The 26453-nt window shown below is 32.1% G+C and overlaps 3 protein-coding genes and 1 long non-coding RNA gene across 7 annotated transcripts in view; 3 read left to right on the top strand and 1 right to left on the bottom strand.

Annotated features, from left to right (window-relative positions):
• Window positions 1-26453, bottom strand: part of LOC125418351 (protoporphyrinogen oxidase, mitochondrial) — a 52144-nt gene that overhangs the window by 22727 nt on the left and 2964 nt on the right. Inside the window, 9 exon segments of the mRNA XM_060811315.1 lie at window positions 23839-23951; window positions 24113-24219; window positions 24324-24381; window positions 24384-24394; window positions 24533-24641; window positions 24719-24842; window positions 25129-25203; window positions 25632-25811; window positions 25950-26082. Of these exon segments, the coding sequence (XP_060667298.1) occupies window positions 23839-23951; window positions 24113-24219; window positions 24324-24381; window positions 24384-24394; window positions 24533-24641; window positions 24719-24842; window positions 25129-25203; window positions 25632-25811; window positions 25950-26082 (910 nt within the window).
• Window positions 6856-9112, top strand: LOC125420476 (uncharacterized). 2 transcript variants are annotated; one of them, XR_009634018.1, is made up of 4 exons: window positions 6856-7323; window positions 7522-7583; window positions 7949-8044; window positions 8150-9112. It is a non-coding gene; the product is annotated as an uncharacterized LOC125420476 (long non-coding RNA). The 2 variants fall into 2 exon arrangements; XR_007238817.2 differs by lacking the exon at window positions 6856-7323 and having other exon boundaries at window positions 7368-7583.
• Window positions 18003-19262, top strand: LOC132799466 (receptor-like protein EIX1). The gene has a single exon (XM_060811316.1). The coding sequence runs from the start codon at window positions 18117-18119 to the stop codon at window positions 19260-19262; it is 1146 nt and encodes a 381-aa protein (XP_060667299.1). The 5' UTR covers window positions 18003-18116.
• On the top strand, window positions 19358-22907 carry LOC107404684 (receptor-like protein EIX2). Of its 3 annotated transcripts, none has more exons than XM_060811314.1 (2): window positions 19358-21387; window positions 22545-22907. In XM_060811314.1, the coding sequence occupies exon 1, from the start codon at window positions 19358-19360 to the stop codon at window positions 21365-21367; it is 2010 nt and encodes a 669-aa protein (XP_060667297.1). In that variant the 3' UTR covers window positions 21368-21387; window positions 22545-22907. The 3 variants fall into 3 exon arrangements, with proteins under 3 accessions (XP_060667297.1, XP_060667296.1, XP_060667295.1); XM_060811313.1 differs by lacking the exon at window positions 22545-22907 and adding an exon at window positions 21839-22478; XM_060811312.1 differs by lacking the exon at window positions 22545-22907 and adding an exon at window positions 21818-22478.

The raw sequence follows: 26453 nt of genomic DNA, 5'->3' as shown, positions 1-26453 counted from the left end.
TGTCAAGAAGATGGAAGAATGTGAAAATGTTTTCCATCAAATTCTTTTGCTACTTCCTTGTCAACCTCTGCCAACCTTCCAAAGTGCAGCATCAAATTCATCCACCAGTAATCTAACAAGTACAAAACATGTAGCAGAGAACAAAATTCACATCACAGATGTAACAAATCAAACAAAACATCAACATGATCAACATTCAACAATGCTTTGGAATGCCAATAACCAAAAATTAATAAAAATAAATAAATAACAAACAGTAGAAGAATAAGAAAAAGCATACCATTACATAACACAACTACGGTAATAAAAAGAAGGCCTCGAATTGGTAAACCACGTTGTATCTCTTTATACTGTTCCACCTTACAACCTGGGCAATTCTCATAGTAAACCACATTCTCACATTCTTCAGCAGCCTCTCTCTATTATTGAGAGATTGAGATGAATGAAACTCTATTATTGCTTCACCATCAAATGGATTTTAGTAAAGCACCGACTAAGTATAGCAAATGAAGCGTGGCAAACAAACACAGAGACACCTTGCTCGTCCTTTATTAAGTCCCAACCTATCTGGTGAAACTATCACAAATAACGTGTGGTTCTAACTCCTAACAATGTATATAAACTTATTTGTCTTTTTTTTTTTTCCTCCCATCTTTGTCTATTCCAGAAAGTCATATCTAGTAAAAAAAAATTATATATATATACACCAATAATAATAATACATATTAAACACATTTTTCATTTCCTCTTTAACTATCAGCATTCAATGCGTCAGCCAATCATAATTTATATAGAACCGGTGGCAGATAAGCAATGGCACCAAGCAACTAAGTACAGCAAAGACATACATTAAATAAGTATCACATGCAACTATGTAAAGCAATAAATTAAATAAGTATCACATGCAAAACCGTGACTAATGAACAGTCGAAGTTTTACCCTTATTTTGCAAAGGCTCATTTGTTCTATCTATGGAGAAACCACAAACATTACTTAAATTTAATAGCATCTAGCTACCATTTTTAAAGCTGTCAAGGAAGAAGATTCACACATATCTAAAAGACCCAAGTATCCATGCAAAACAACATACACCTAAATGCAAATAAAAAAATTGCCACTACAGTATGCATCATATTTGCAATACCAAATGCAAATTATCAAACACACAGGAACCTTAAGGGCAACAGATTTTGCATCATAATTAGATGCATAACCATAAGCAACTAACCATCATTACTTAATCAATTTTTCATAACAACCTCAAATTTCCAATAAATGGACAAAATTATTCTAAATTTCATAAAATGTTTTAGAGCCTTTAGCATATTTGTTGAAACATTCCTTACATAATTGCCAATGAAGAGTTCACGTTAATATACAATTTCATTTCTGACTTGTCATTTTCCAAATAGACCTTTCAACAAAATACCAAACAAATCTTGGGTTCTTATTCAACACATATTCTGCTCGTTAGCCTAAAGCCACTTAAAAAAATGATTAGATAACCTCTTGCACCTTGATGTCAATGGAATAGGGTAAGCCGTAAGTCTCAATAGCTCCAAAATTGTCCATGACCCTCCAAATAGAAGTTTGAAACATCCATCTTTCAAACTAACTATTCAAAGGGCAATCTTTTCTTTTATGGAGTTGGGGAACCGTATTACAAACCACCAACTTTAACCAGTTCAGCCATCAAGCTCAATAGGAAAAAACGAACTCTTGTCCTAATAAAGTTAAAATTACTTTTACATATATATATATATATATAATGAACAACAAACAACAAACAACAAAAACCAAATGCAACCCCTAAATCATCATAGGAGACACTTTTGATGAGTGAGAAATAAGAGATACGAGAATCTAAACCTTTTGGTCGTTGTCTTCTCTCCTAAGATAGAAGAAGAACTCCGTGTAAAGTGAACAGCAGACCCAATTCCAAAAACTCCAACGGTTTCATTCACATAAAGCGATTTACAATCAGGATTTTCTATTTCCTTCGACATCAAAACAGAGGGAAAACCTCGTAAGACTTTGACTGACAGGCAAACCAATCCAAAGCTTTCACACTGGAAGGCACAACGACCTTTAGAAATCCTCACAGAATCACATATGAAATGAAAACCAACAAAACGACATAGTATCAAAACAGCAAAGTCTTACGGAATTTTCCAGTACCTAAAACAGAAAGAACCCATTGGAGGTAGAAGGAGGATTCAGCTTCAACTTCCCCACAACATCTTTGATACTTTAATCCCTTCTCAAGCATCAATGCCGGGGGTAGAGTACTTGTAATGCAAGTCTCCACCACAAAATCCCTGTCCTCCATTCCTGAATCCTTGCCAATTTCCATTATCGGACCATCAAATCGCACACCGAACACTACCTAAAACAAAAATTACAAAAGTATGAGGAAAAAAATTACAGAAATAGCCAAAAAAAAAAAAACATAACCCTAATTTCAATTCCAACTTATCCCAAAAGCAATCAAGAAAAAAAAAAAAAAACATCCCACAAATGTTTTTAAAAAACCCTAGAAACCACTCAAATCGAAAATTCAAAGGAAAAATGAAGCAAATAGACCAGGCATTTTATCAGAGAGACCAAATGAAACAGCAAGCTTAGGCGTCTGCTTCCGCCATGCAGTACCACCCTTGAGCTTCGTATACAAATCCACGTCCTCCTTCTTCACAATACCCTAATTTCGAATTCCAAACCATCGATTTCTTTGTATGGAATTTTGGTGACCGGAGAGACGAAACGGGGCTATTTGGCAAAAGAGCAACTAAGTGAAGAAAGCTTGATGAATGAGAAGAGATGAGCCAGCTTTGGGGAAGGGTGATGAAGGAGAGGAGAACAGTCGAATGAAGAAAAGAAAGAAATAATATAAAATAAAAAAAAAGTAGAAATATTTAATTTGGATATAAGGATATTTTGGGATTATTAAAAATTGAAAGGGTAGAAAAACAAAATACCAAATGAAGAGGTAAAAATAGTGAAGCTCATCTCTATGGGAGCATTGGGCCAAATTCCCCTCAAAACTACACTATTGCAGCCCGTACTTTTACCATTATTTATTGGCTATGGAATGAAGCGGTTGTTGAGGATGTCAAAGTTGAAGAAAAAGAATAATAAAAATAAAAATGAAAACTGATGGGTTGGGTGCAGCCCATATCCCTTTAAATGGGTCTTGATTTGGGTTCAAAGTTAAAGAGTAGCACTTCTGAGATACATATGATTTAAAATTATATATATCGCCAAGTGCAAAGCTTCTATAAAAAAAATTAACTTCTGTTGTCAAGTGTCAAGCGAGGCGCTTCTAATCAAGTTATAAAGGAAGATAAAATTTAGGCCTGGCTTTTTACTTTTTGTGTATAAAAATAAAAAATAAAAAATAATAAAAAATAAAAAAAGCAAAAATGTTGTGCAGTTTTTGAGCAACACTTCTATTAAGTGACATGAACATTTCACATTTTTTTTTCCTGCAATACATACATTTACATCCTCACTTTAATAAGCAAAAGGAAAATAAATTGGAAAAAAAATGAACAAAACAAAAACAACAAAAAAACCACTACAAGTGCAAGACACATAGTTAAATATTAGATTAATTACGAGGTGTAGTTGAAAAAATCAAAATGATCTAACGACGGAGGATTCACATTGGAATTAATATGGCCAACTGTTAGGAAAAGTTTATATGTGATTTTCTAGCTAACAAAGTAGAAGAAAAGGAATCTACTTTTCACATTTCCATTTTTTATTTTTATTTTTTTTAAACGATGGAGGATTCACATTGGAATTAATATGACCAACTTTTAGGAAAAGTTTATATGTGATTTTCTAGATAACAAAGTAAAAGAAAAGGAATCTACTTTTCACATTTCCATTTTTTTTTATTTTTTATTTTTAAACGATGGAGGATTCACATTGGAATTAATGTGACCAAATGTTAGGAAAAGTTTATATGTGATTTTCTGGCTAACAAAGTAGAAGAAAAATGATAGAGGATTCGCATTGGAATTAATATGACCAATTTTTAGGAAAAGTTTATGTGTGATTTTCTAGCTAATAAAGTAGAAGAAAAGGAATCCACTTTTCACATTTCCTTTTTTTTTTTTGTTTTTTTTTTTTAAATGATGGAGGATTTACATTGGAATTAATATGACCAACTTTTAGGAAAAGTTTATATGTGATTTTCTAGCTACCAAAGTAGAAGAGGAATCCACTTTTCACATTTCTTTAGACGATGGAGGATTCACATTGGAATTAATATGACCAACTTTCAGGAAAAGTTTATATGTTATTTTCTAGCTAACAAAGTAGAAGAAAAGGAATCTACTTTTCACATTTCCATTTTTTTCTTTTTTTTCTTTTTTTTTTAAACGATGGAGGATTCACATTGGAATTAATGTGACCAAGTTTTAGGAAAAGTTTATATGTGATTTTCTGGCTAACAAAGTAAAAGAAAAATGATGGAGGATTCGCATTGTAATTAATATGACCAACTTTTAGGAAAAGTTTATGTGTGATTTTCTAGCTAATAAAGTAGAAGAAAAGGAATCCACTTTTCACATTTCCTTTTTTTTTTTTTTTAAACGATGGAGCCTTACATTGGAATTAATATGACCAACTTTTAGGAAAAGTTTATATGTGATTTTCTAGCTACCAAAGTAGAAGAAGAGGAATCCACTTTTCACATTTCTTTAAACGATTGAGGATTCACATTGGAATTAATATGACCAACTTTTAGGAAAAGTTTATATGTCATTTTCTAGCTAACAAAGTAGAAGAAAAGGAATCTACTTTTCACATTTCCTTTTTTTTTTTTTTTTTTTAAAAAAAACGATGGAGGATTCACATTGGAATTAATATGACCAATTTTTAGGAAAAGTTTATATGTGCTTTTCTGGCTAACAAAGTAGAAGAAAAATGATGGAGGATTCGCATTGGAATTAATATGACCAACTTTTAGGAAAAGTTTATGTGTGATTTTCTAGCTAATAACGTAGAAGAAAAGGAATTCACTTTTCACATTTCCTTTTTTTTTTTTTTTAAGCGATGGAGGATTTACATTGGAATTAATATGACCAACTTTTAGGAAAAGTTTAAATGTGATTTTCTAGCTACCAAAGTCGAAGAAGAGGAATCCACTTTTCACATTTCTTTAAACGATGGAGGATTCACATTCGAATTAATATGACCAACTTTTAGGAAAAGTTTACATGTAATTTTCTAGCTAAGTAGAAGAGGAATCCACTTTTCATAATTCCCTTTTTTTTTTTCCTAAAAAAAAAAAAAAGCCTATTCTCTCCAAAATTCATTGTACCACGTAAACCTTTTATAATTTCCTATTATTTACTTTTTGTTTTTGGACAACAAAATCCAGGTTCAGTCCATTAATATTCACTGTAGGTGAGATATTCAAGTCAAAGTAAACTGATTAATTTCTTGAGTTGGTCGGTATTTGAATAAAAAAATTTCCAAATAGGATAAAGTTCAGGAATATTCTATTGATATGAACTTGATATTGTTTGGACAAATGTGCTGTGTGATAATATATGCCACAGCCATAGTTAAAGATTCAGTGAAATTTTAAATGGAGACCAAAAACCAAGTAGAAAATTTGACTACTCAAGTTTCATATTTTATGTCAAGTATATATATATATATATATATATACACACACCTGTATGTAACACATTCAATTATTCTTTTATTAAACTATTTTCGTTTTTTAGATTGTCATATTAATAGTTCTAAGAGTGCAAAGCAGTCCTGATTACATCTTTCCTTGCTCACGATCAGTAATGCCAAGCCATCATTAATCATAAATGACAAATGTTAGTGGAAATTAATTGGTACTGAATCGTAATTCGTTTCAGTGTTTTGCACTGACGATGTAAATGTAATACTAATATTATAATTTTTTCATGTTGCGTATTCCATACAAAAACAACCACTATACAGCTAAAATATTATAACACTACTTTAAATTTTGAAAGCTGTAAGGTACGAATAACATGTGCAAATTATTAATTAGAAAATTTGGAAGTGCAGTGGGTGATATTGAATTGCTGTTCTGCACTATCGATGATCGATGTAAACGTAATACTAATAATAGAATTTTTTACCATGGTTGTGGATTCCATATAAAAATCAACCACCATATAACTAAAATATTGTAACACTACTTTAAAAGCTGTAAGTTATGAATAACATATACAAATTATTAGATTAAAAAAATATGGAAATGCGGTGGGCAAATGACAATATTGATTGATTCATGTTAAATGAGTACATAACGGGCATAAAAAGAGAAAAGCCAAACAAGAGAATAATAGAAATTAAATCGATAGAGGAGAGTAATAGATTCGTACCAAAATTTCTTTTTTGCTCCACCTATCCTTCTTGAGAGTTGTTGGAGACTTTTTTGAGTATTCATGATGACTTTTGATTCCTTATAGACACATCAGTGCTCAAATTAGATCTCCAAACTTTTAAAGATTTTTTTACACAATCTCCAACTGATTTATAGATTACTTGTAAAATTTTTAATTTTACAAGCCTACACAAACTGGTGCATTCCAATGGTTTTTCTAGCAAGTCTACTTGTAAAATTTTGCATGATCGTGGGCGGTTTTATTATTACAGTACACACTGCTCTTTCCTTCGAAGAATTTTAGAATAGGACGACAGAAGAAAGGAGTATAAGAAATGTAATAATAATTTCATCGTTATTTAAGAATCTTGAGAATTGATCGTACAAACACCAATGAGCTTTATTTATGGCAGCTCTTCTAATTAATAATGTGAGTTGCATCGATAGCGAGAGGCAAGCTCTTCTAAGCTTCAAGCAAGACCTCCATGATCCTTCCCACGACTTGGCCTCATGATCCTTAGTTCTAATTTTGACCTCCTTGTATTAAAATTATGCAGTTTTTTGCTGTAATTTTTATTGAACGGAAATTAAAAAAAGTAAAAAATAAAAGAGAAATAAAAAGAAATAAGCCAATAATCCAGCTAAAAGAAAACAAAACAGCACTATAATAAGACACGCGATAGTTTATCAACTTTTTTTCTAATTAATTAGGAAAAGTTTATAATCAGTTATTTTCTACCTACCAAAGGAAAGAGTTATATAGAAAACCAATCCACATTTCATGTTTTCCTTTTTGTTTCTTTAATTTATGTTAATTATTCTTTATACACCGACATTCAAGGTTTCCCCTTTAATTACCTTTTAACTTCACTATTCTCTTTACTTTCACGACCAAGAATGTCCAGGTTCACTCTATTCACCGCCATGGGATATTAATGGAGGTCTGAGTCGAAAATAACAAATCATTTGCTTTACTAAAAAACAAATAAATTAAACTAGGTGTTAATAATAGTTGAATTATCACGGAGAATAATAATCTGCTGTCTTCCAAAATGCATGATCATGAAAGTGTGTTTATAAGCCAAATGATTCTTTTGAACTATCAATGTTTTCTGATGCATTCCAATCTGTTGTCTCAGGTTAACTTTTGCGGTTTGTCCTTGCTGCAAATCTTATTGGACTTCCTGCTATAGCTGTGCCTGTGAGTGATATGCATTTTTCTCCTAGAAAAAGGACTCTGCTTGTTTATAACAGATAATTTGATGTCACTCTTACCATAAACCAGTTCAGTAAAGGGTGGCTTCACATTCATTGCCAATTGAGCAAGCTGCTCTTCTTCTATGCTATGTATATGTAATTTATGGCCTGCGTTTATGTATAGTTATATATATATATATATATATATATATATATATATTACATTTTTAAGGGTTAATATTCCACAATGAAATAATCAAAAACTGAGAGTCAATGACCACAGAAATGAATTTAATGTTCTATACCATGCTTACATTTTACCATTCAACTGATTCTCTGCCCTATTTTATCGATGTGTATAATGTTCAGGTGAAGAATGACAAACAAGGGCTTCCAATAGGAAGGCAACTGATTGGCCCTCCATGGGCAGAAGCATCAATTTTAAGTTTGGCTTTTGCAGTAGAGGTATTAACTCTCTCTTCCTCTATATCTCTTTAAGCTTCAAGTGAATGAAGGAACAACTTTGCTTTTCAGCATTTCATAATGCTGGTCCTGATGCACTGTTTTCAGGAACTCTTTGGAAACTCCAAGAAGAGGCCCGAATCATACTTCGATATTTCAACTGCCTGACTTTACCGGTGGTTTGTTGTCATGTTTGCTAGAAATACAAATTATATGATATGATAATTAGTAATTATATGATATGATACTTTGATTACTATATGATATGATAAATTATAGAAATATAAATTTCTGCCATATAACTTTAGGACTCAAATTCTTCATAGACGTATGACTTTCCATGAAGTCATTAATTTGAATCTCTTGGGCAGGAGACTCGGAGTTTATAGATGAAAAAGTTTTTAAGTTTCTGGCTTTCCTTTTTTTTTTTTTTTTTTTGGCTTTAAAACTTTAAATTTTCTGTTGGGTCTGTGTTCAAAATAAGTGTATTCGATCAAATTTTAATGTTTTCCAATTATATATATATATATATGTAGATATATATATTTCTTCGTGAATTAGGGTATTATTTTTTTAAATATAATTGTTTCAAGTTGAACAAAATGTGTGAAGGAAACGGATTTAGTTCTTAGTATATTTCAACAATTTATTTTATGAATTTGAATATATTGCGCTACATATTTCTCCATGTGGCTTATTGTTAAACAAACATAGATCACAAACCCTTTAGATGTGTTTCAATATCACTACCTAAATTGCATATAAATGTTACATTTTATAGTTAAGATAGAATATGTTGGAATCATACAGCAGAGTAGAAGTCAAAAATCACATAGTTGAATATAATATATAATAAATATATTTTTATCACCCATTAGTATTGGTGCAGAAAATATCAGATCTGCATGTGGGCGTATCTGATCACAAAAAGAAATAAGAAGGTTAATCTGAAAAACACATCACTATTTTTCTCTCAAGATGTTTAATTTTCTATTGAGATTCTAATTCTCTAGAAAATAATACGTAATCGTATGTTATTAGAAGTTAATCCTATTGTATTTATAGACTGCTAATCCTAATATTCTTTGGGTTTCATAACACTTTGGGCTCAATTAATGGATTCTTTTTTGTACCTTAATAACGGGTCCAATTAATGAGCTCTTTCTTGTATCCTAATAACCAATTAAATGGGCTTTGTCATTTAATGAACTAATTTGGAGATCTTACAATCCATTATTAATCAAGGTTTACGATCAATGGACTAGTTTGCTCCAAGAGCATAAATCCAACAGAATATACATTTGAAGATAATGTGCTCCTTTTGTTTGTTTCAATTACACGTACAAAGTTATGGCAGAAGTTCCAAGTATTATTGGATTACTCTGCAGAGACACAACAAAAATTCGATAAATTCTTGAGTAATTAAAATTTTAATATATTTATTTACACTTTTAGCAACAACTATTCATTGGTAATAGAATGAAGTAGTTGTTGAGGGTGTCAAAGTAGAAACAAAATAAAAAAATAAAAAAGGAATAATAAAAAAGTAAAAATAAAAACTGATGGGTTGGTGAAGCCCGTATACCTTTAAATGGGTCGTGACACCTTTAAATGGGTCTTGAGGTAAAGGAGCTGAGATACATATGAACCACAATTAGACTTTTGCAGCCCGGTTTCGTTGCGGAGTTCTTTACATCGCCAAGTGCAAAGTTTCTATAAAAAAAAATTTGTTATTAAACTGTTAAGCGTGTTTCTTCTAATTAAGTTATAAAGGAAGACAAAATTTAGGCCTGGTTTTCTGCTTTTTGTTAAAAAAAAAAAGAAAAAAAAAATGTTATGCAGTTTTTGAGCAACACTTCTATTAAGTGACACGAATATTTCACATTTTTTTCTTGCATTACATTTACATCCTTCGGTTTAATAAGCAAAAGGAAAATAAATTAAAAAACAAAAAAAAAAAACACTACAAGTACAGGACACAGTTAAATATTAGATTAATTAGGAGGTGAAGTTGAAAAAATCAAAACGATCTGACTATAACGGATTCACATTGGAATTAATATGACCAACTTTTATGTGATTTTCGAGCTACCAAAGTAGAAGAAAAGGAATCCACTTTTCACATTTCCTTTTTTTTTTTAAATAAAAAAATTATTCTCTCCAAAATTCGTTGTAAAATCAAAACGATCTGACTATAACGGATTCACATTGGAATTAATATGACCAACTTTTATGTGATTTTCGAGCTACCAAAGTAGAAGAAAAGGAATCCACTTTTCACATTTCCTTTTTTTTTTTAAATAAAAAAATTATTCTCTCCAAAATTCGTTGTACGGGGTATACCTTTTGTAATTTCCTATTCTTTACTTTTTGTTTTTATCACTTTACTTTTTGTTCTTGGACAACAATGTCCAGGTTCGGTCCATTAATATTCACTGTAGGTGAGATATTGAAGTCAAAGTAAACTGATTAATTTCTTGAGTTGGTTGGCATTTGAGTAAAAACAATTGCCAAACAGGATAAAGTTGATGAATATTCTATTAAATTTAATAGAATATTGATGAGCTTTAATTTTGTTTGGACAAATGTGCAATGTAATAAAATATGCCACCGCCATAGTTAAAGAATTAATGAAATTTTAAATGGAGACCAAAAACCACGTAGAAAATTTGACTACTCAAGTTTCATATTTTATGTCCCCAAAAAAAAAAAAAGAGTTAAATATTCAATTATTCTTTCATTAAATTATTTTCGTTTTTTAGATTGTCATATTAATAGTTCTAAGAGTGCAAAGCAGTACCAATTACATCTTTCCTTGCTCACGGTCAGTAATGCCGGGCTATCATTAAATATAATCCTAATATTAAAATTATTTCATATTGTTGTGTATTCCTTACAAAAGCAACTACCATGTATCTAAAATATTATAACACTATTTTAAATTTTAAAAGCTGTAAGGTACGAATAACATGCACAAATTATTAATCAGAAAAACTTGGAAGTGCGCCATCCAATGTTGAATTGCTGTTCTGCACTCTCGACGTTCGATGTAAATGTAATACTAATAATATAATTATTTAATATGGTTGTCGATTCCAAACAAAATCAACTACCATATAACTTAAATATTGTAACAATACTTTAAAAGCTGTAAGTTACGAATAACATGTACAAATTATTAATTAGAAAATAATGGAAGGGCGGTGGGCACATGGCAATATTGATTGATTAATGTTAAATGAGTACATAAAGGGCATATACGGAGAAAAACCAAAAAAGAGAATAATAGAAATTAAATCGATTGTGGAGAGTAATATATTCGTCCCAAAATTTCATTTTTGCTCCACCTATTCTTCGTGAGAGTTATTGGAGACTTTTTCGAGTCTTCACGAAGACTTTTGATTCCTCATAGACATCAGTACTTGAACTAGATCTCCAAACTTTTAAAGATTTTTTGCACAATCTCCAAGTGATTTATAGACTACTTGTAAAATTTTACAAGCCTGCACAAACTGATGCATTCCAATGCTTTTTCTTGCAAGCCTACTTGTAAAATTTTGCATGATCAGTACACACTGCTCTTTCCTTTGAAGAATTTTAGAATCGGAAAATGGAAGAAAGGAGTATAAGAAATGTAATAATAATTTCATCGTCGTTTAAGAATCTTGAGAAGTGATCTTATAAACACCGATGAGCTTTATTTATGGCAGCTCTTCTAATTAATAATGTGAGTCGCATCGATAGCGAGAGACAAGCTCTTCTAAGCTTCAAGCAAGACCTCCATGATCCTTCCCATGACTTGCCCTCGTGATCCTTAGTTCTAATTTTTACCTCCTTGTATTAAAATTATGCAGTTTTTTGCTGTAATTTTTATTGAACGGAAATTAAAAAAAGTAAAAAATAAAAGAGAAATAAAAAGAAATAAGTCAATAATCCAGCTAAAAGAAAACAAAACAGCTCTATAATAAGACACGCGATAGTTTATCAACTTTTTTTCTAATTAATTAGGAAAAGTTTATAATCAGTTATTTTCTACCTACCAAAGGAAAGAGTTATATAGAAAACTAATCCACATTTCATGTTTTCCTTTTTGTGTCTTTAATGTATGTTAATTATTCTTTATACACCGACATTCAAGGTTTCCCCTTTAATTACCTTTTAACTTCACTATTCTCTTTACTTTCACGACCAACAATGTCCAGGTTCACTCTATTCACTGCCATGGGATATTAATGAAGGTCTGAGTCGAAAATAACAAATCTTTTGCTTTACTAAAAAACAAATAAATTAAACTAGGCGTTACTAATAATTGAATTATCACTTCCAAAATCAAAAGGGAAAGTTGATGGAAGGTGGTTATCATTTTTTTTTCTCTAACAATAATAAAAACAAATAAAATAGAGACATGCTAACATGTCATATATTAATGGTGCCTCATAGATTATGGATCAAATCTAAAAAGCTAATTGAACAAATGGCAACCCTTTAAATTCCCAACAAATCAAAATTCATTAAACTACACTTAGTTATTGAGTTGGTCGGTTTGAAAAACAAAATAGTTAAATAGTATATATATAGTTTAATCTCTTAAAATGAATGTACGATGTAATATGCCACTTTGATCCTTATAGAATATGGAAGTTTTCAATGGAGACGAAAACAAACGTAGAAAGGTAAGTAGAATTTAGTGTGTGGTTGGTTTTTTGTTTTTCATTTTCTATCTAGCTGCATGTAATTATTTATTGGTAGTTAGAGTTTATTAAATATTACAATTAGCTATAAAGTTAAAAAAAGATAAAACTAATAATAATAACAATAAGAACAGAGGCAAGACACATCTGATTGTTCTTTTCTTGAAATTGTTCTATTTGTAAATCATCCAATAAAAAGATATGAAATGCAAGAATTTTTTGTAAAAGTTGACCATGGCTATCAGAAATCCAAAGGAAAGGAAACAAAAACTAAACAAATCATGAAAAAAAAAAGAATAAATAAACATTTTTGCCGGACCCCAAAAGCTTGCTGGGGCGAGATTTGATGAAATCCGTCGCAATCTTATATGCAGCATAGACTCAACATATCTGTGTAACTAAAAGTCACAGAGTCTTCTTTTTGAAAGAGTCCATGGACGGCATTTATCCTTTTGCACATGGTATGTGGTTTCAGAACAATCTCACTGCTTTGTATTTGATTTTCATCTTTCATATTCCATGTTTTTATTTTCATGGAGAACATTTCTCGGTTCCCAATTTAAAAATAAAAATCGAAAGTTTTGGAGAGTAGTCCATAACTAAGGGGACAGTGATGATACGTATAAAAGATAATAAAAAATAAAATAAAGCAATTCTTTGTAGACGGCAAGTTAATGACTAATGGATTTAAATTTAAAATGACATGGCTTATTTTTATTGGTGTACAATGACAGGACAGATTTTGGGGACAAACATTAATGCGAGTCCATAAACAGAGTAATATTTATTATTCCCGGTGGTGAATTTCAATTCCATTATATATAATTTTATATTGAGCGTTTATATTAAGATTGATTTTATAGTAATATCAGTAATAATGGTTGTATAGGATTTATAAATGAGTAACGTCAAACCGTAAAATAAGTACCCTAAAATGAATAATGTTTTAAATTCCTAAGAAAAGGCCTGATGCATTGATTTCGGGAACTCTTTGCAAAATCCAAGAAGAGGACTGTATCATTCTTCGATGTTCTAAATGATTGACTTTGCCCGCGTTTGTTGTTATGTTTTGTGAGAAATGTAAATTATATGATATTTTGATAATTCTATGATACGGGTATAGACAGAATATTAATTTGAAGAGAAATATACTCTTAGCCAAAAAAAAAAAAAAAGAGAGAGAGAGAGAGAGAGAGAGAGGGATGCACTCCATTTCTTGTTTATTTGTTTGATTCAATTGAATCGGCAATTGCGGTCGAGGTCGCAATTGAATTCGCAAATGTCATGCTTTTCCTGTTTAGATTTAACAAGATGGCAATGCCCATATCACAAAAAACAAAAAAAATAAATAAATAAATACAGTATGATTTGAATCACCACCAGGACTGTTCAAGTCTCCAAGACCCAAGATGGACAAAATTCTCCAAAAACAGAATGTGCACATATCCATTCCCCTGCTATTCTTGCAAGCACCACTATCTAAGAGAAATTATTTGCATAAAATAAAATAAAAAGTACAAAATAAAAACAACAATTTTTATAGTAGAGAAAAAAAAAAAGAAAAACAACAACTAATAATATAACAGAGATCTTGTTGAACACGTTTCTCAATCATAAGGTACATAGCCAGTTAGCCACGTACAAGAATTTTAAATTTTGTGAAGTAAACTCTTTGAACAGACATGTATACCCTTGTACAACCTTATAACCTTGTATAACCTGACAATGTAACAATGTCACATTTTTTAATCCTAAACATTTTTTTTATGTATTCTTATATATTGTTGGAAATTACAGGTTTTCACCCCTATATTTAAAATTTACCTCAAATCATCCCAAACAACAGTTTCTGTCAAAATTTGACCAATCTCTATAATTACTTTGTGAAAATATATGTCCACTTTCAAAGAAGCTGAACAAGCTTGTTGTCAACAACAACCTATATGAGTTAACGAGGCAAGAAACAATGAGAGATAGTTGGTGGATTGTGTGTGAAGTCCCACATTGATTGGAAAAGGAAACGAAATACTCCATACAAGTGAGTGTGAATACTTTTCCCTTAAGAGGCCTTCCTGTGAGGAAGCAAAATCGTGAGGGGTAGGATTGGGCCCACCACCTAGCTCTTAAAGCGGACAATATCTCATTTGGGCCTGGAAGGCCCGGGCCAGTGGGACTACCAGGTGAAGGGGTGGAACCCCTAAACCACTGAGAGGCCTTTTAAAACCTTGAGGGCTGGGTTGTAAGAGAATTCTTCAGGTCCAAAGAAGACAATATCTCATGCAGGTAGTCTGGGCCATCACAGATGGTATCAGAGCCAGACTCGGATCGGTGTGCCAGCGAAGATGCTGGATCCTAAAGGAGGAGAATTGTAAAGTCCCATATCGGTTGAAAAAGGAAAACCACTGAGAGTCTGGGCCATCACAGATGGTATCAGAGCCAGACTCGGATCGGTGTGCCAGCGAAGATGCTGGATCCTAAGGGAGGAGAATTGTAAAGTCCAATATCGGTTGAAAAAGGAAAACCACTGAGAGGCCTTTTAAAACCTTGAGGGCTGGGTTGTAAGAGAATTCTTCAGGTCCAAAGAGGACAATATCTCATGCAGGTAGTCTGGGCCATCACAGATGGTATCAGAGCCAGACCCGGATCGATGTGCCAGCGAAGATGCTGGATCCTAAGGGAGGAGAATTGTAAAGTCCCATATCGGTTGAAAAAGAAAACGAAACACTCCATATAAGTTGGTGTGGATATCTTTTCCTTGAAAGGCTTTCCTGTGAGGAAGCAAAATCGTGAGGAGTTGGATTTGAGGAAGCAAAACCGTGAGGGGTAGGATTGGGTTCACCACCTAGCTGCCAAGGCGGACAATATCTCGGTTAGGCCTGGAAGGTCCGAGCCAATGGAACTGGCAGGTTAAGGGGTGGGACCCCTAAACCACTGAGAGGCCTTTTAAAACCTTGAAAACTGGGTTGTAAGAGGATTTTTCAGGCCTAAAAAGTCCTCAGGCCCAAAAAGAATAATATCTCATGCGGATAGTCTGGACTGTCACATTGTGGATATATTTTGAGGATCCGCTCAGTGCACAAGATGGCAAATATCAACCAATCATTGATTTTCTTACCTACCAAAATAAAGAGTAGAGAAAAGTGATCAACTCTTCACATCCCCTTTTTCTTCTTTGATTTCTTTTTCTTTCCTTTTTTTTTTTTTTTTTAAGAAATAAAAACCTATTCTCTCCAAAATTCATGATTATCCGTTTACCTTTTACAATTTCCTAGTCTTTACTTTCTGAACAACAATGTCCAGGTTGGCTGCACATGGGATATATATTTAATCAAACTCATCAATCTAATAATAATAAAAAATGACTTACTATGGGTTTGCTTTATTAAAAACAAATACAAGTATGATTATACTTTTATTTGTTTTTAGTAAAACAAATCCATTAGTAAGTCTTTTTTTATTATTATTATTAGATCAATTGACAAAGTTGGTACCTATATTTTTTTAAAACAAAACTTCATTAACTGGAAGAAGGCAAAATATACTTATTAATGGATTTGCTTTATTAGAACAGAATAAACGTATGAGCATACTTTGTTTTTAATAAAGCAAATTCATTATTAAGTCTTTTTTTTATAATTATTAGATGATGCTAAGAATAATTTGTGTTTATTCTTAAATATAGTATTATATATAATTGATTATCAAATAAGGTTGATTCAGCTGCTATACCCATCACTCCTACATCTATAAGATTGTAAATGATTTAAAAACAAAAAAGTATTATATATAGTTGGTTTAAGTTGAACAAACAGCTACTTACTAGTTAAAAAGTTTTTACGTTCTTTCATGCTTATGCTGTTTTCTAGTATATAACTCTAGTTTAGTTCTTTTATGTTTATCCTGTTTTCTAAAAGTATATAACTCTAGTTTAGTTCTAATCTAACTATTGACTTAGCATAATAATTTGAATATATAGCTATATATGCCCTTCATATGGCATATAAAGTAGAAAATAAGTGGATCTGAAAATTTTATATCTGCTATATATATAAATTAACTTTAAGTAGCATGATGTGCATTTATCATAATGATTTTAGCCTACTACGTATGCATACAGGAATATATTTTACAATTTTTTGTTTAACAAAAAGACTTTCAATTAAACTAAAAAATCTATCATATTTAGTCTATATGCAGAGATTTTTCATAATTTAATAACGAATTAATTATAGCAGTTCAATGCATCTTTCATTCACACATTTAAAAAGCTATTATTCAGCAAATTAAAAAAATAAATTAAATATTCACAAAACTTTTCATATATTCATCTTGCTTTCTTTTTTTATTTTTTTATTTTTTTAATTTTCTTCAAAGGATTATTCGTAATAGGGACTCGATGAGCGAAAACTCATACTTTCAGACTAAAACCAAGCACAAAAAATGTGCCGGATAATGTTCGTAAGACTAACTAAAAGCCCATTTGCTTTACTATGATATAACTTAACAATAAGAAAACATATACCATATAGTTACCCAAAAAAAGAAAAAAAATCATTTAGAGTGAATTTTCCCTTTTTTTTAATTCATTTTGATTTATGTACGTTGGAAAAAATGATATGATCAAAAAACTACCGTGACAAATTGGACTAAACATGTAACACATGATATTAAAGTAGTAAAAAGCAATAGACACATGAAAAAGATAAAATAAATAAGCTAGATAAAGAAAAAGGGGAAGAAATAAATTAAAAGAGGAGAAAACACAAATATAAAGGGAAAAAAGAAAAAAATAATTTAAAGGAAAACAAAAAGATAGAAATAAATAAATTAAACAAAGATATGAAAAAAAAAATGACTAAAACTAAAAAATGACGCAAAAAAAAATAAATAAAGGAAGATAAGAACGATTAAAAAGAAAATGGAAGAAATCAAAAAGACTGATTCTATAAAAAAAATAAAAAATAAAATATAAAAAAAGAAAGGGGAAGACAAATATAAAATAAAACAAAAAATTATTATTATTATCTAGGGAAAAAAAAAAAAGGAACACCTGAACATATTTATTATTATTTTTTTTTTTTTAAAGAAATAAAATTCAGAATTTTGTTGAAAAACTAAAAAAAAATAATAAAAAAATAAAGAGAAATAAAAGAGTTTACGGAGAGGAAAAATCAAAAAAGAGAAAAGGAAAAATAAAAGATGCATGAGTCCTGTCCCCGCTTTGTAAGGCGTGCCAAATACGTGCCGTGAATATTTTCCGTATGGGGACAGAGCAGTGTAATTTGATGATATATTTATTATCAAAAACAACCCACAATCCCATCATCCATTCCATTATCATTTCCATTTCCATTCCCCTGCTTTTTTGTTAGTTCTTGCAAGCCATGCATTTCTTCACAATACCTCCTCCTGCTGCTGCTGCTCCTGCTTTTATTATTTTCTTTGGATTTTTCATCCTCCATAATAATTCTATATTCTGCAATGCCACCTCTTCTAATTTCAGTTGCATCCCAAGCGAGAGACAAGCGCTTCTCAACTTCAAGCATGATCTCGATGATCCTGCCCTCCGCTTGGCCTCCTGGGTTGGTCATGACTGTTGCAATTGGTCTGGCGTTGTCTGCTCCAAACTCACTCCTCATCATGTTCACAAGCTCCTACTTGGTGATCCTGATCTGAAATTTTATGATACAAAGCGGTTGAGTGGTGAGATAAACCCTTCTTTGGTGGATTTGAAGCATCTACGACACTTGGATCTAAGCGTCAGTCTTATTGGGGGCGCTCGAATTCCAGAATTCCTTGGATGTTTACGGAGTTTAAGATATCTTAATCTCTCTTATACTATATTCAGTGGAATGATTCCTCATCAACTTGGTAATCTCACAAATTTACACTCTCTTGATCTTCACTCTATTTACAGAGAATTCAATGGCACTTACATCAGTCCATATGCTAAGAATCTTCAATGGCTTTCTCAACTTTCTTCGTTGCGGTACCTAGACATGAGTTGGGCTGATCTTAAAAAAGCATCTGATTGGTTGGAGGTAACAAATTCTCTCCCTTCTTTGGAAGTCCTGCGCTTAAGCTACTGCAATTTGAACTTCAATTTTCGTCCAATTTATCATGTCAATTTTTCATCTCTATCCCTCCTTGATCTTTCGGGAAACTATTTAGGGAACAATATTCCACTATGGGTTTCCAATTTGAGAAGTTTGACTTCTCTCTATCTAAGTGGGATTGCAACTGGTGGTTCTATCCCTGATGGTATTCAAAACTTAACTTTCCTTGTGCACCTTGATCTTTCTGATAACTCTTTGAATACCTCAATGCCCAGCTGGTTATATAGTTTAAGCCATTTGGAGGTTCTCAACCTTGGCAGTAATGGATTTACAGGTCCCATCCCTGAAGATATTCAAAACTTAACTTTCCTTGTGCACGTTGATCTTTCTGAGAACTCTTTTAATACCTCAATACCCAGCTGGTTATATAGTTTAAGCCATTTGGAGGTTCTCTACCTTATGTTAATCAATTGACAGGTACAATATCAAGTGAAATAAAAAATATAACATCTATCATTACACTTGACCTGTCATGGAATGAGCTACAGGGAGACTTGCCAACATCATCCATGGCTCAACTTTGCCAATTAAAAGAAATTGATCTGTCAGGCAACACATGGAATCGATCCATATCCCAAATCCTAGATAGTTGCTCCGGATGTCTTTCTGATAGCTTACAGCTTTTGAGACTTACGGATAGTCAAATATATGGTCATTTAACCTATAAAATTGGCCAGTTCAAAACTCTGATCTCTCTTGATCTATCTAATAATTCAATTTCTGGTCCAATTCCAGCATCATTGGGAAATCTTTCCTCTTTGAGAGATGTGTCCCTCGTTTATAATCACATTAGTGAAACTCTCCCTGAATCTTTGGGGCAGCTTGTTAATTTGGAACGTTTAGAAATTTACAAGAATCAGATAGAAGGCATCGTTTCGGAGGCTCACTTTGCTAATACAACAAGTCTGAGATTTTTTAGGGCATCGGATAACCCATTAACTTTGAAAGTAGGTCAGGATTGGGTTCCGCCTTTTCAACTTGAATTATTTGATATGGGCTCCTGCCATTTGGGCCCAAAATTTCCAATGTGGGTACGGTCACAAAAGAGCCTTTCTGTTTTGGTTTTGTCCAACACAAGTCTTGCAGATGTTCTTCCACCTTGGGTTTTCAACTTCTCTTCGGAATTATTTTACTTTGACCTTTCTCAAAATCAAATGCATGGAAGGATTCCCAATCTGACGAATATGGGGACACAGGAGTACTCAGCAGTCGACCTGAGCCAAAACCACTTCGAGGGGCCCTTGCCTTTGGTATCTTCCAAGGTGTATAAACTAGATCTTTCTGATAATCTACTTTCAGGATCCATTTCTCAATTCTTGTGTAGCTCACCAAGTGAGCCAATGAATATGGCAGCTCTCGATCTTGCCAAAAATCGGTTGTCAGGAAAATTACCCAACTGTTGGAGCAAATGGAAAAATATACAGGTCTTATATTTAAATTACAATAGCTTTGGTGGTGTTATTCCTTCATCCTTTGGTTCGTTGATTTTTCTGCAGTCATTGCATCTCCGTAGTAACAACCTATCTGGAATATTATCTCTTTCTGTTTTACAGAATTATATTAATTTAGTTACTCTTGATCTTAGTGGGAATAAATTTGGGGGAAACGTTCCTACTTGGCTTGGAACAAGTCCTTCAATGTTGAGGTTTCTTAGTGCTGGCTTCAATGAGTTCCATGGTCATATACCTGATGAATTATGTGCTCTCAATTCCCTACAAATCTTGGATCTTTCAAACAACAATCTGTCCGACCCAATACCAAAATGTTTTAACAATTTCTCTATTATGGCAATAAAACGGGCTGAATCTCTTGGCTTTTGGTACGATGTGTCTAGGGGTAGTAACGCTCCTTACGTGGAGGCTGCATTATTCCTGATTAAAGGCAAGCCGATTGAATACAATAAGACACTAGAACTTGTAAATATCATAGACTTGTCTGGTAACTCTTTGTCAGGACACATTCCTTTAGAAATTACAAATCTCTCAAATCTGCTCTCACTGAATTTGCCAGACAACCTTTTAGATGGAGAGATTCCTGTGAAAATAGGTAATATGCGAGAACTGGAGTCCATTGATTTTTCTAAGAACAAACTTTCTGGTGAAATCCCTCAAAGTATGTCGAGTTTGAATTTCTTGAGCTATTTGAATTTGTCCTACAACAACCTCAGTGGAAAAATCCCAACAGGCACTCAACTCCAAAGCTTCAATTCATCCAGCTTTGTCGGCAACAAACTATGTGGTCCTCCACTCACTCCGAACTGCAGCACAAATGGTGAAGTCACTGTTGTTGAAAAGAATAGAAAAGAAGACGACCATGAAATGTCATGGTTTTACATTGGCATGGCTGTTGGATTCATTGTAGGTTTTTGGGGAGTTTGTGGTTCCCTTATTTTCAATCGGACATGGAGACATAGTTATTTCAGGTTTCTCGACTGCATCAAAGACCAGCTCTATGTGGCTTCAGTCCTAAAGCTGAGATGGTTCCGTGAAACGATAACAAGTTGTTACAACAATCAATGAATTGTGTCATCTTCTATAAGGTATTGCTTCTAACATTATATGTCTTTAGAATGTTATTCATTTGCTTAGGTACTTATACTCTTGATAATTTCACTCTTTTGTTACTTTTTGTCTTGATGTTGAGGTTAAATGAAATAAATAAAAATATGCAGCGAATAATTGCAATGTTAAAAAATATAAATATTATTAGTGGGAGCTATTTTATTACCTTTAATTTCTCTATGATGCATGAGTCACTATCTTAAAATATTTATATATCTAAATAAATAAATATATTTACTGCCTTCTCTTTCAAAAGCATCTATTATTAACATAATATTATAATTAGCTATAGCTAGGAAATAAATTAATAATGATCAATTTGTTCTTATTAATGTACATGCAAAACTTATATTAACGCATCAGTTGCCAAATATCAAATTATAAGAGAAAGTAATGTATTTTCCACAGTGGATTGTACATCCTTTGCAGGTCTATATACGTTTCAGATGGAAGGTGTCCCTTGGTCCAATAATGAAGAGATAGAGCACTTGGAGTAAATTTATGATATTCTGGGAGTATCGATTTAGTCTTTTTTTTTTTTTTGGTTCGCTTTTTGCTTCTACGTTCTTTAAAGTACGTTTGAATCAAATTCTTAAGTTTGGCAAATATTAAGTTTCTGTATGAAGTAAGGAAACTATAATTTTATAAATGTAAGGCATTTGCTTCAAATCGAACAGGACAATTACTATAAAATTTTTTCAATCTTTTCATTTTCTATCCAGTTTAAATCTGTGAGGATAACTTTGTTTTAATTTCTTACTTCAACTTTAGAGCATTGAAATGAATTTATAAGTATACATGATATATATGTACATATATATGTGTATATTTTTTGCATAGTAAAAAATTAAAGGGATAAATTAAGATTATGTATGGTCTGCATAAAAAAAAGTATTTATTAGGATTCATGTTTAATTAATTATGAAAGTAAGTTAATTCATTGGATATATACCCTGTGAATAGAGAAGTACATGAGCAAAAAAGTTTATGTGAAAGCAGGGTTTTTATTATGTTTTCTTTATGTACAACCTTCAATTTATATAATTTTATAATCTTAATTACATATGAATTTAATTTTATCTTTGCATTTCCATTTATCTGTATTGAATAAATGATTTATAAATTTGATCAACAGATACCATCTTGTATTGGCAACGGGAAGCATGTATATAATTACAACCCCAAAGCAGGGGCGTCGCTAGTACTATTTATAAAAAACTTAGCTTGACAAATTTTTTAAATAAGAGCAAATATAAATTTTACAACAAACCTAGCATTTTGGCCTATGAAAAGACACAGATTATGAACAGAACAAATAGAATTCTACCAAAATGAAGTATCTAAAAGGTGCTGAATAATGTACCACGGGACAGGACTAAAAGCCATTTTACTTTGCTCTTATCTTTGTTCCGAAAACTTATAATTGTAGCTAAATAAAAAGGAGATGCATTATATTTATTCTCGTATAAAAGTGTAAAAAAAGGTACAGTATATAAAATGTTGTCAAACCTATTAAAAATATTCTTCCTTCACCTCTTTTTTCCTATCATTCTTGCGGTAACATAGCATATAAACTTTGTTTCGTGACAACCTTTGTTCCTCCTCTTTGTTAAGTGGTTTTTCCATTATTTTCCTTCTCTAAATAATAAAGTTAAATATCAAAAAATAAAAATAAAAATAAAAATAAAGTTAGTAGGGCCCAGCAAAGTTAGATGAGCCCAGATAAGGAAGATCTTCATTTCATAGAATTCTAAGAAAGCATTTTTTGGATCACTCAAGTCAAGCCTGTTTTCAAAGTGGAAACTTATTCCAAATAAAGTGATTCATTGCATGTAATGCAAATCATAGCCACTGAGGATGAAAGCTATGCAAATGAAACGATATGGACTGCAGCTTCTTCTATTTTTATTAATAATTTAAACATATATAGTTTGTTTTTCAATAAGACGTTATAAGTTTTTATTTACAATAAAAGTTTTTTTGCCTTCAAATACATATATTTATTACCCTATCCTAACACAAAATAGTCGACGCTACTTGAACAATAGCCAAATTGGTTGATTCTACAATTCCTTATTTGTTGGATAAACAAATTCCATAAAAGCATTAAGTTTATAAAAGATTTGTTAGGGCTAGTTTTTTCTATTAGCATTAAGCTTCGTATTTTTGCCACAACTTTCAGTAGAGAACAGTTTCTGATTTTATTTTCTCTAAAATTTTGATTTTTAGCTTACTCTTCTAGAAAGATGAACATTTTAGATTTTGCTGGTACAAATCTATTCTACATCCCTCCTCAAGTCCAATAAACCAACCAGAATAAAGATGCTTTTTTCTTTATAATAATAATAATAATAATAATAAAAGGAGAGTAACTACGAGACATGATACAAGACAAGTAGGATCACTAGTTATTTCTGCACAGAGGGTACCTCCCCAAGTTTCTTGTCATCTGAAGAAGATTCCAAATATGAGATTACAAGTTCAGCTGCCTTGCACCCGGATGCTATTGCTTTGCCAACAGACAGTCCACACCTATGGTTACCTGTTGATATGCCAAACAGGATACTTTTAGCCAAAGTCTTTTGAAATTTTATTATATTCTTAGTTAAATGATCTACCAACCCTTAGATCTAAAGATTTAAAAACTACCACTCATCTCCATTACAAGATTATATCCCATACTTTAAGTCGGCAAGAACATACCTGCATAGAAGAACCCAGGAAGGTTTTTCTCCATTTTCTCTATTGCTGCTATCACTGAATCATAATTATACCCGTACAGAGGAAATGCTTTCTTCCAATAAAAATGACTGTATTCATATACTTCAAACGATAACTATTCAAATATTCTAGATAAATTGCTTCTAATGTATTTGTTTCCAGTATTAATAGCCAGAAGGGAAAGAGAAAGTACTTCACAAACTTGGGTTCTCCCTCTGCTCCTAATAACTGCCTAAGGTCAGAGACGACAACTTCAACTCGTCACTATATCAACAGCAATTACAAGTAAAGAAATGAGTTGCATAAGACATATAAATATAGAACCTGACAATTTTAATAGGAAAGAGAAAATAACTAATAATAAAAGCTTAATCAAAGCAAAAAGCATTGGAGCTTCCATACGTTGAAGAATTAGCTAGTTCCTTGTTTCAACTTCCCCCAACGAAGGTTGTATAAAGGTATAGGTCATTAGGTGCATGATCCGGAAACATCATGGAGGAAAAGAGAGTACCTGTGCAGCAGAATGAGTAGAGTATATACGTCATATTAATCAAGCTTTTCCACATAAGGGCCATAGCCAAGCATTACCAAGGGTCTTTAAGCCATTATTCTGCTCTTTAGAAGGAACAAGAACCCCAAATCCCTCAAGGGGTCTCTTAACATTCTCCTTCTTGAAGGTGGTGATTATAACTGATAGTGGCATATAATTCACCTGCAATATGGACAAACAATAATGCTTCAGGCTTAGTATAAATTGAGAAATTATCCACACACAAGAATCCTTCATTTGTGAAGTGAATTTTTTAACAACCATACAAGGCTCACTTCCAAAGTTCATAATGGTATAAGGACAAAACGAAGGGTGACACCTTATAAAACATTACAATGTAATATTGTCATAGCATTCCAACCATAGACAAAAAGGAAATTTATATAGTATGGAAAAATCAGTAAATAAGAAATGCCATAGATATTCAGATGAAATAAAATAATAGTACCTCAGGAAGAAAATTGAGAAGGAAGGGGTTTCCTCTTTTTGCAATCTTCAATTCCTTGACATTACATAGTGGAGCCTATGGCAGACAAATTCATCCAAATTAATACAAGTTTCCTTCACACTTGTAATCAGTAAATAGAAAATATAGCCAGGACGGTATTTAATATTTGCTGAGTTACAAGCGACAAAGGGTATGCACCATGCAATCCAACATATGTAAATGGTACATGATAGGAAAGATAAAATTGTGTGTCCAGGAGTATTCCAAATTTCTGAACACTTTGAAATGTCCCAGGGCAAACCTGCCCCCAGAGACTACTTTTTTCTTTATATCCTAATTTATATCCTAATTTATTATGGAAGAGAGATAAGATAGTCTAGCTAGTACTTTCTTTCTCTCTTGTCTCATTTTCTTTTAATGGATTCAGAATCTGTTGAACAGCAGGCATGTTAAGAGATTGATCCATATTATTTAGCAAGTTGACTAGTACTAATCGTACTAACCGTCACAATTACAGCATCTACAGATAAAGCTTGTGAGCGGTTGTCATGTTTTGCAGCAAAAGAAACTGACCAGTTTTCCCTTGCAGACTTCCCATCAGGACAATAAGATAATGATAAAACCTTCGAGTTTAACTTAATCTCATCCACACCAATTTCTTTGCTCAATGTATCAGTAAGTGTCTGCAAAAGATCGACCGGAAAACAAGGATAACAAAAACAGCAAGTAATTAATATCAAAATGGAAAAATATATCCATCTTCAGCAAATAAGAGGAGCACATTACATAGTGAGGAACAATGATAACCTAAAACCGGATACCTGCATTCCACCCTTGAAGGAAAATGAACCACGTTGATGCTTTGTTTTTTTCAAGGAACCCTTTTTTTCTCCACTTTTCTCCTTTCTGGCAGATAACTTTGATTGAATTGCCCCAGCAATAACAGAACCGAACCTGAAAGAGTAGACGATTTGGAAATTATCACCTAATTCCAATTATGCCACAACCATCAATGGGCTACACATAGAGAGCTAGAACAGCTAATTCACTGTTAATTACATCACCACAAATAACAGCAGTTGTAGGAGAAAACAAAGTTCCTTCTCTATTATAAATATATAAAGTGGTTACAAGCAGGAATTAGTGAGGAACAGAGATAATGAAAGTGGCAGTCATGTAAGTTTTAAACAAAAGGAAACCTATGAGAAATACCAATTGACTTATTACTTAACGTGAGAAATGTTAAGAGATTTAAGGGGTTCAAACTGCTGAAAATTTATCGAATAAAGACAACTGATAATGCAACAACAAAAGCTTTACAAGAG

Source organism: Ziziphus jujuba, chromosome 9, assembly GCF_031755915.1.
Source record: "Ziziphus jujuba cultivar Dongzao chromosome 9, ASM3175591v1".
NCBI lineage: Eukaryota > Viridiplantae > Streptophyta > Magnoliopsida > Rosales > Rhamnaceae > Ziziphus > Ziziphus jujuba.
The sequence above is the reverse complement of the archived record's forward strand: the minus strand, read 5'-3'. Positions and strand labels throughout refer to the sequence as shown.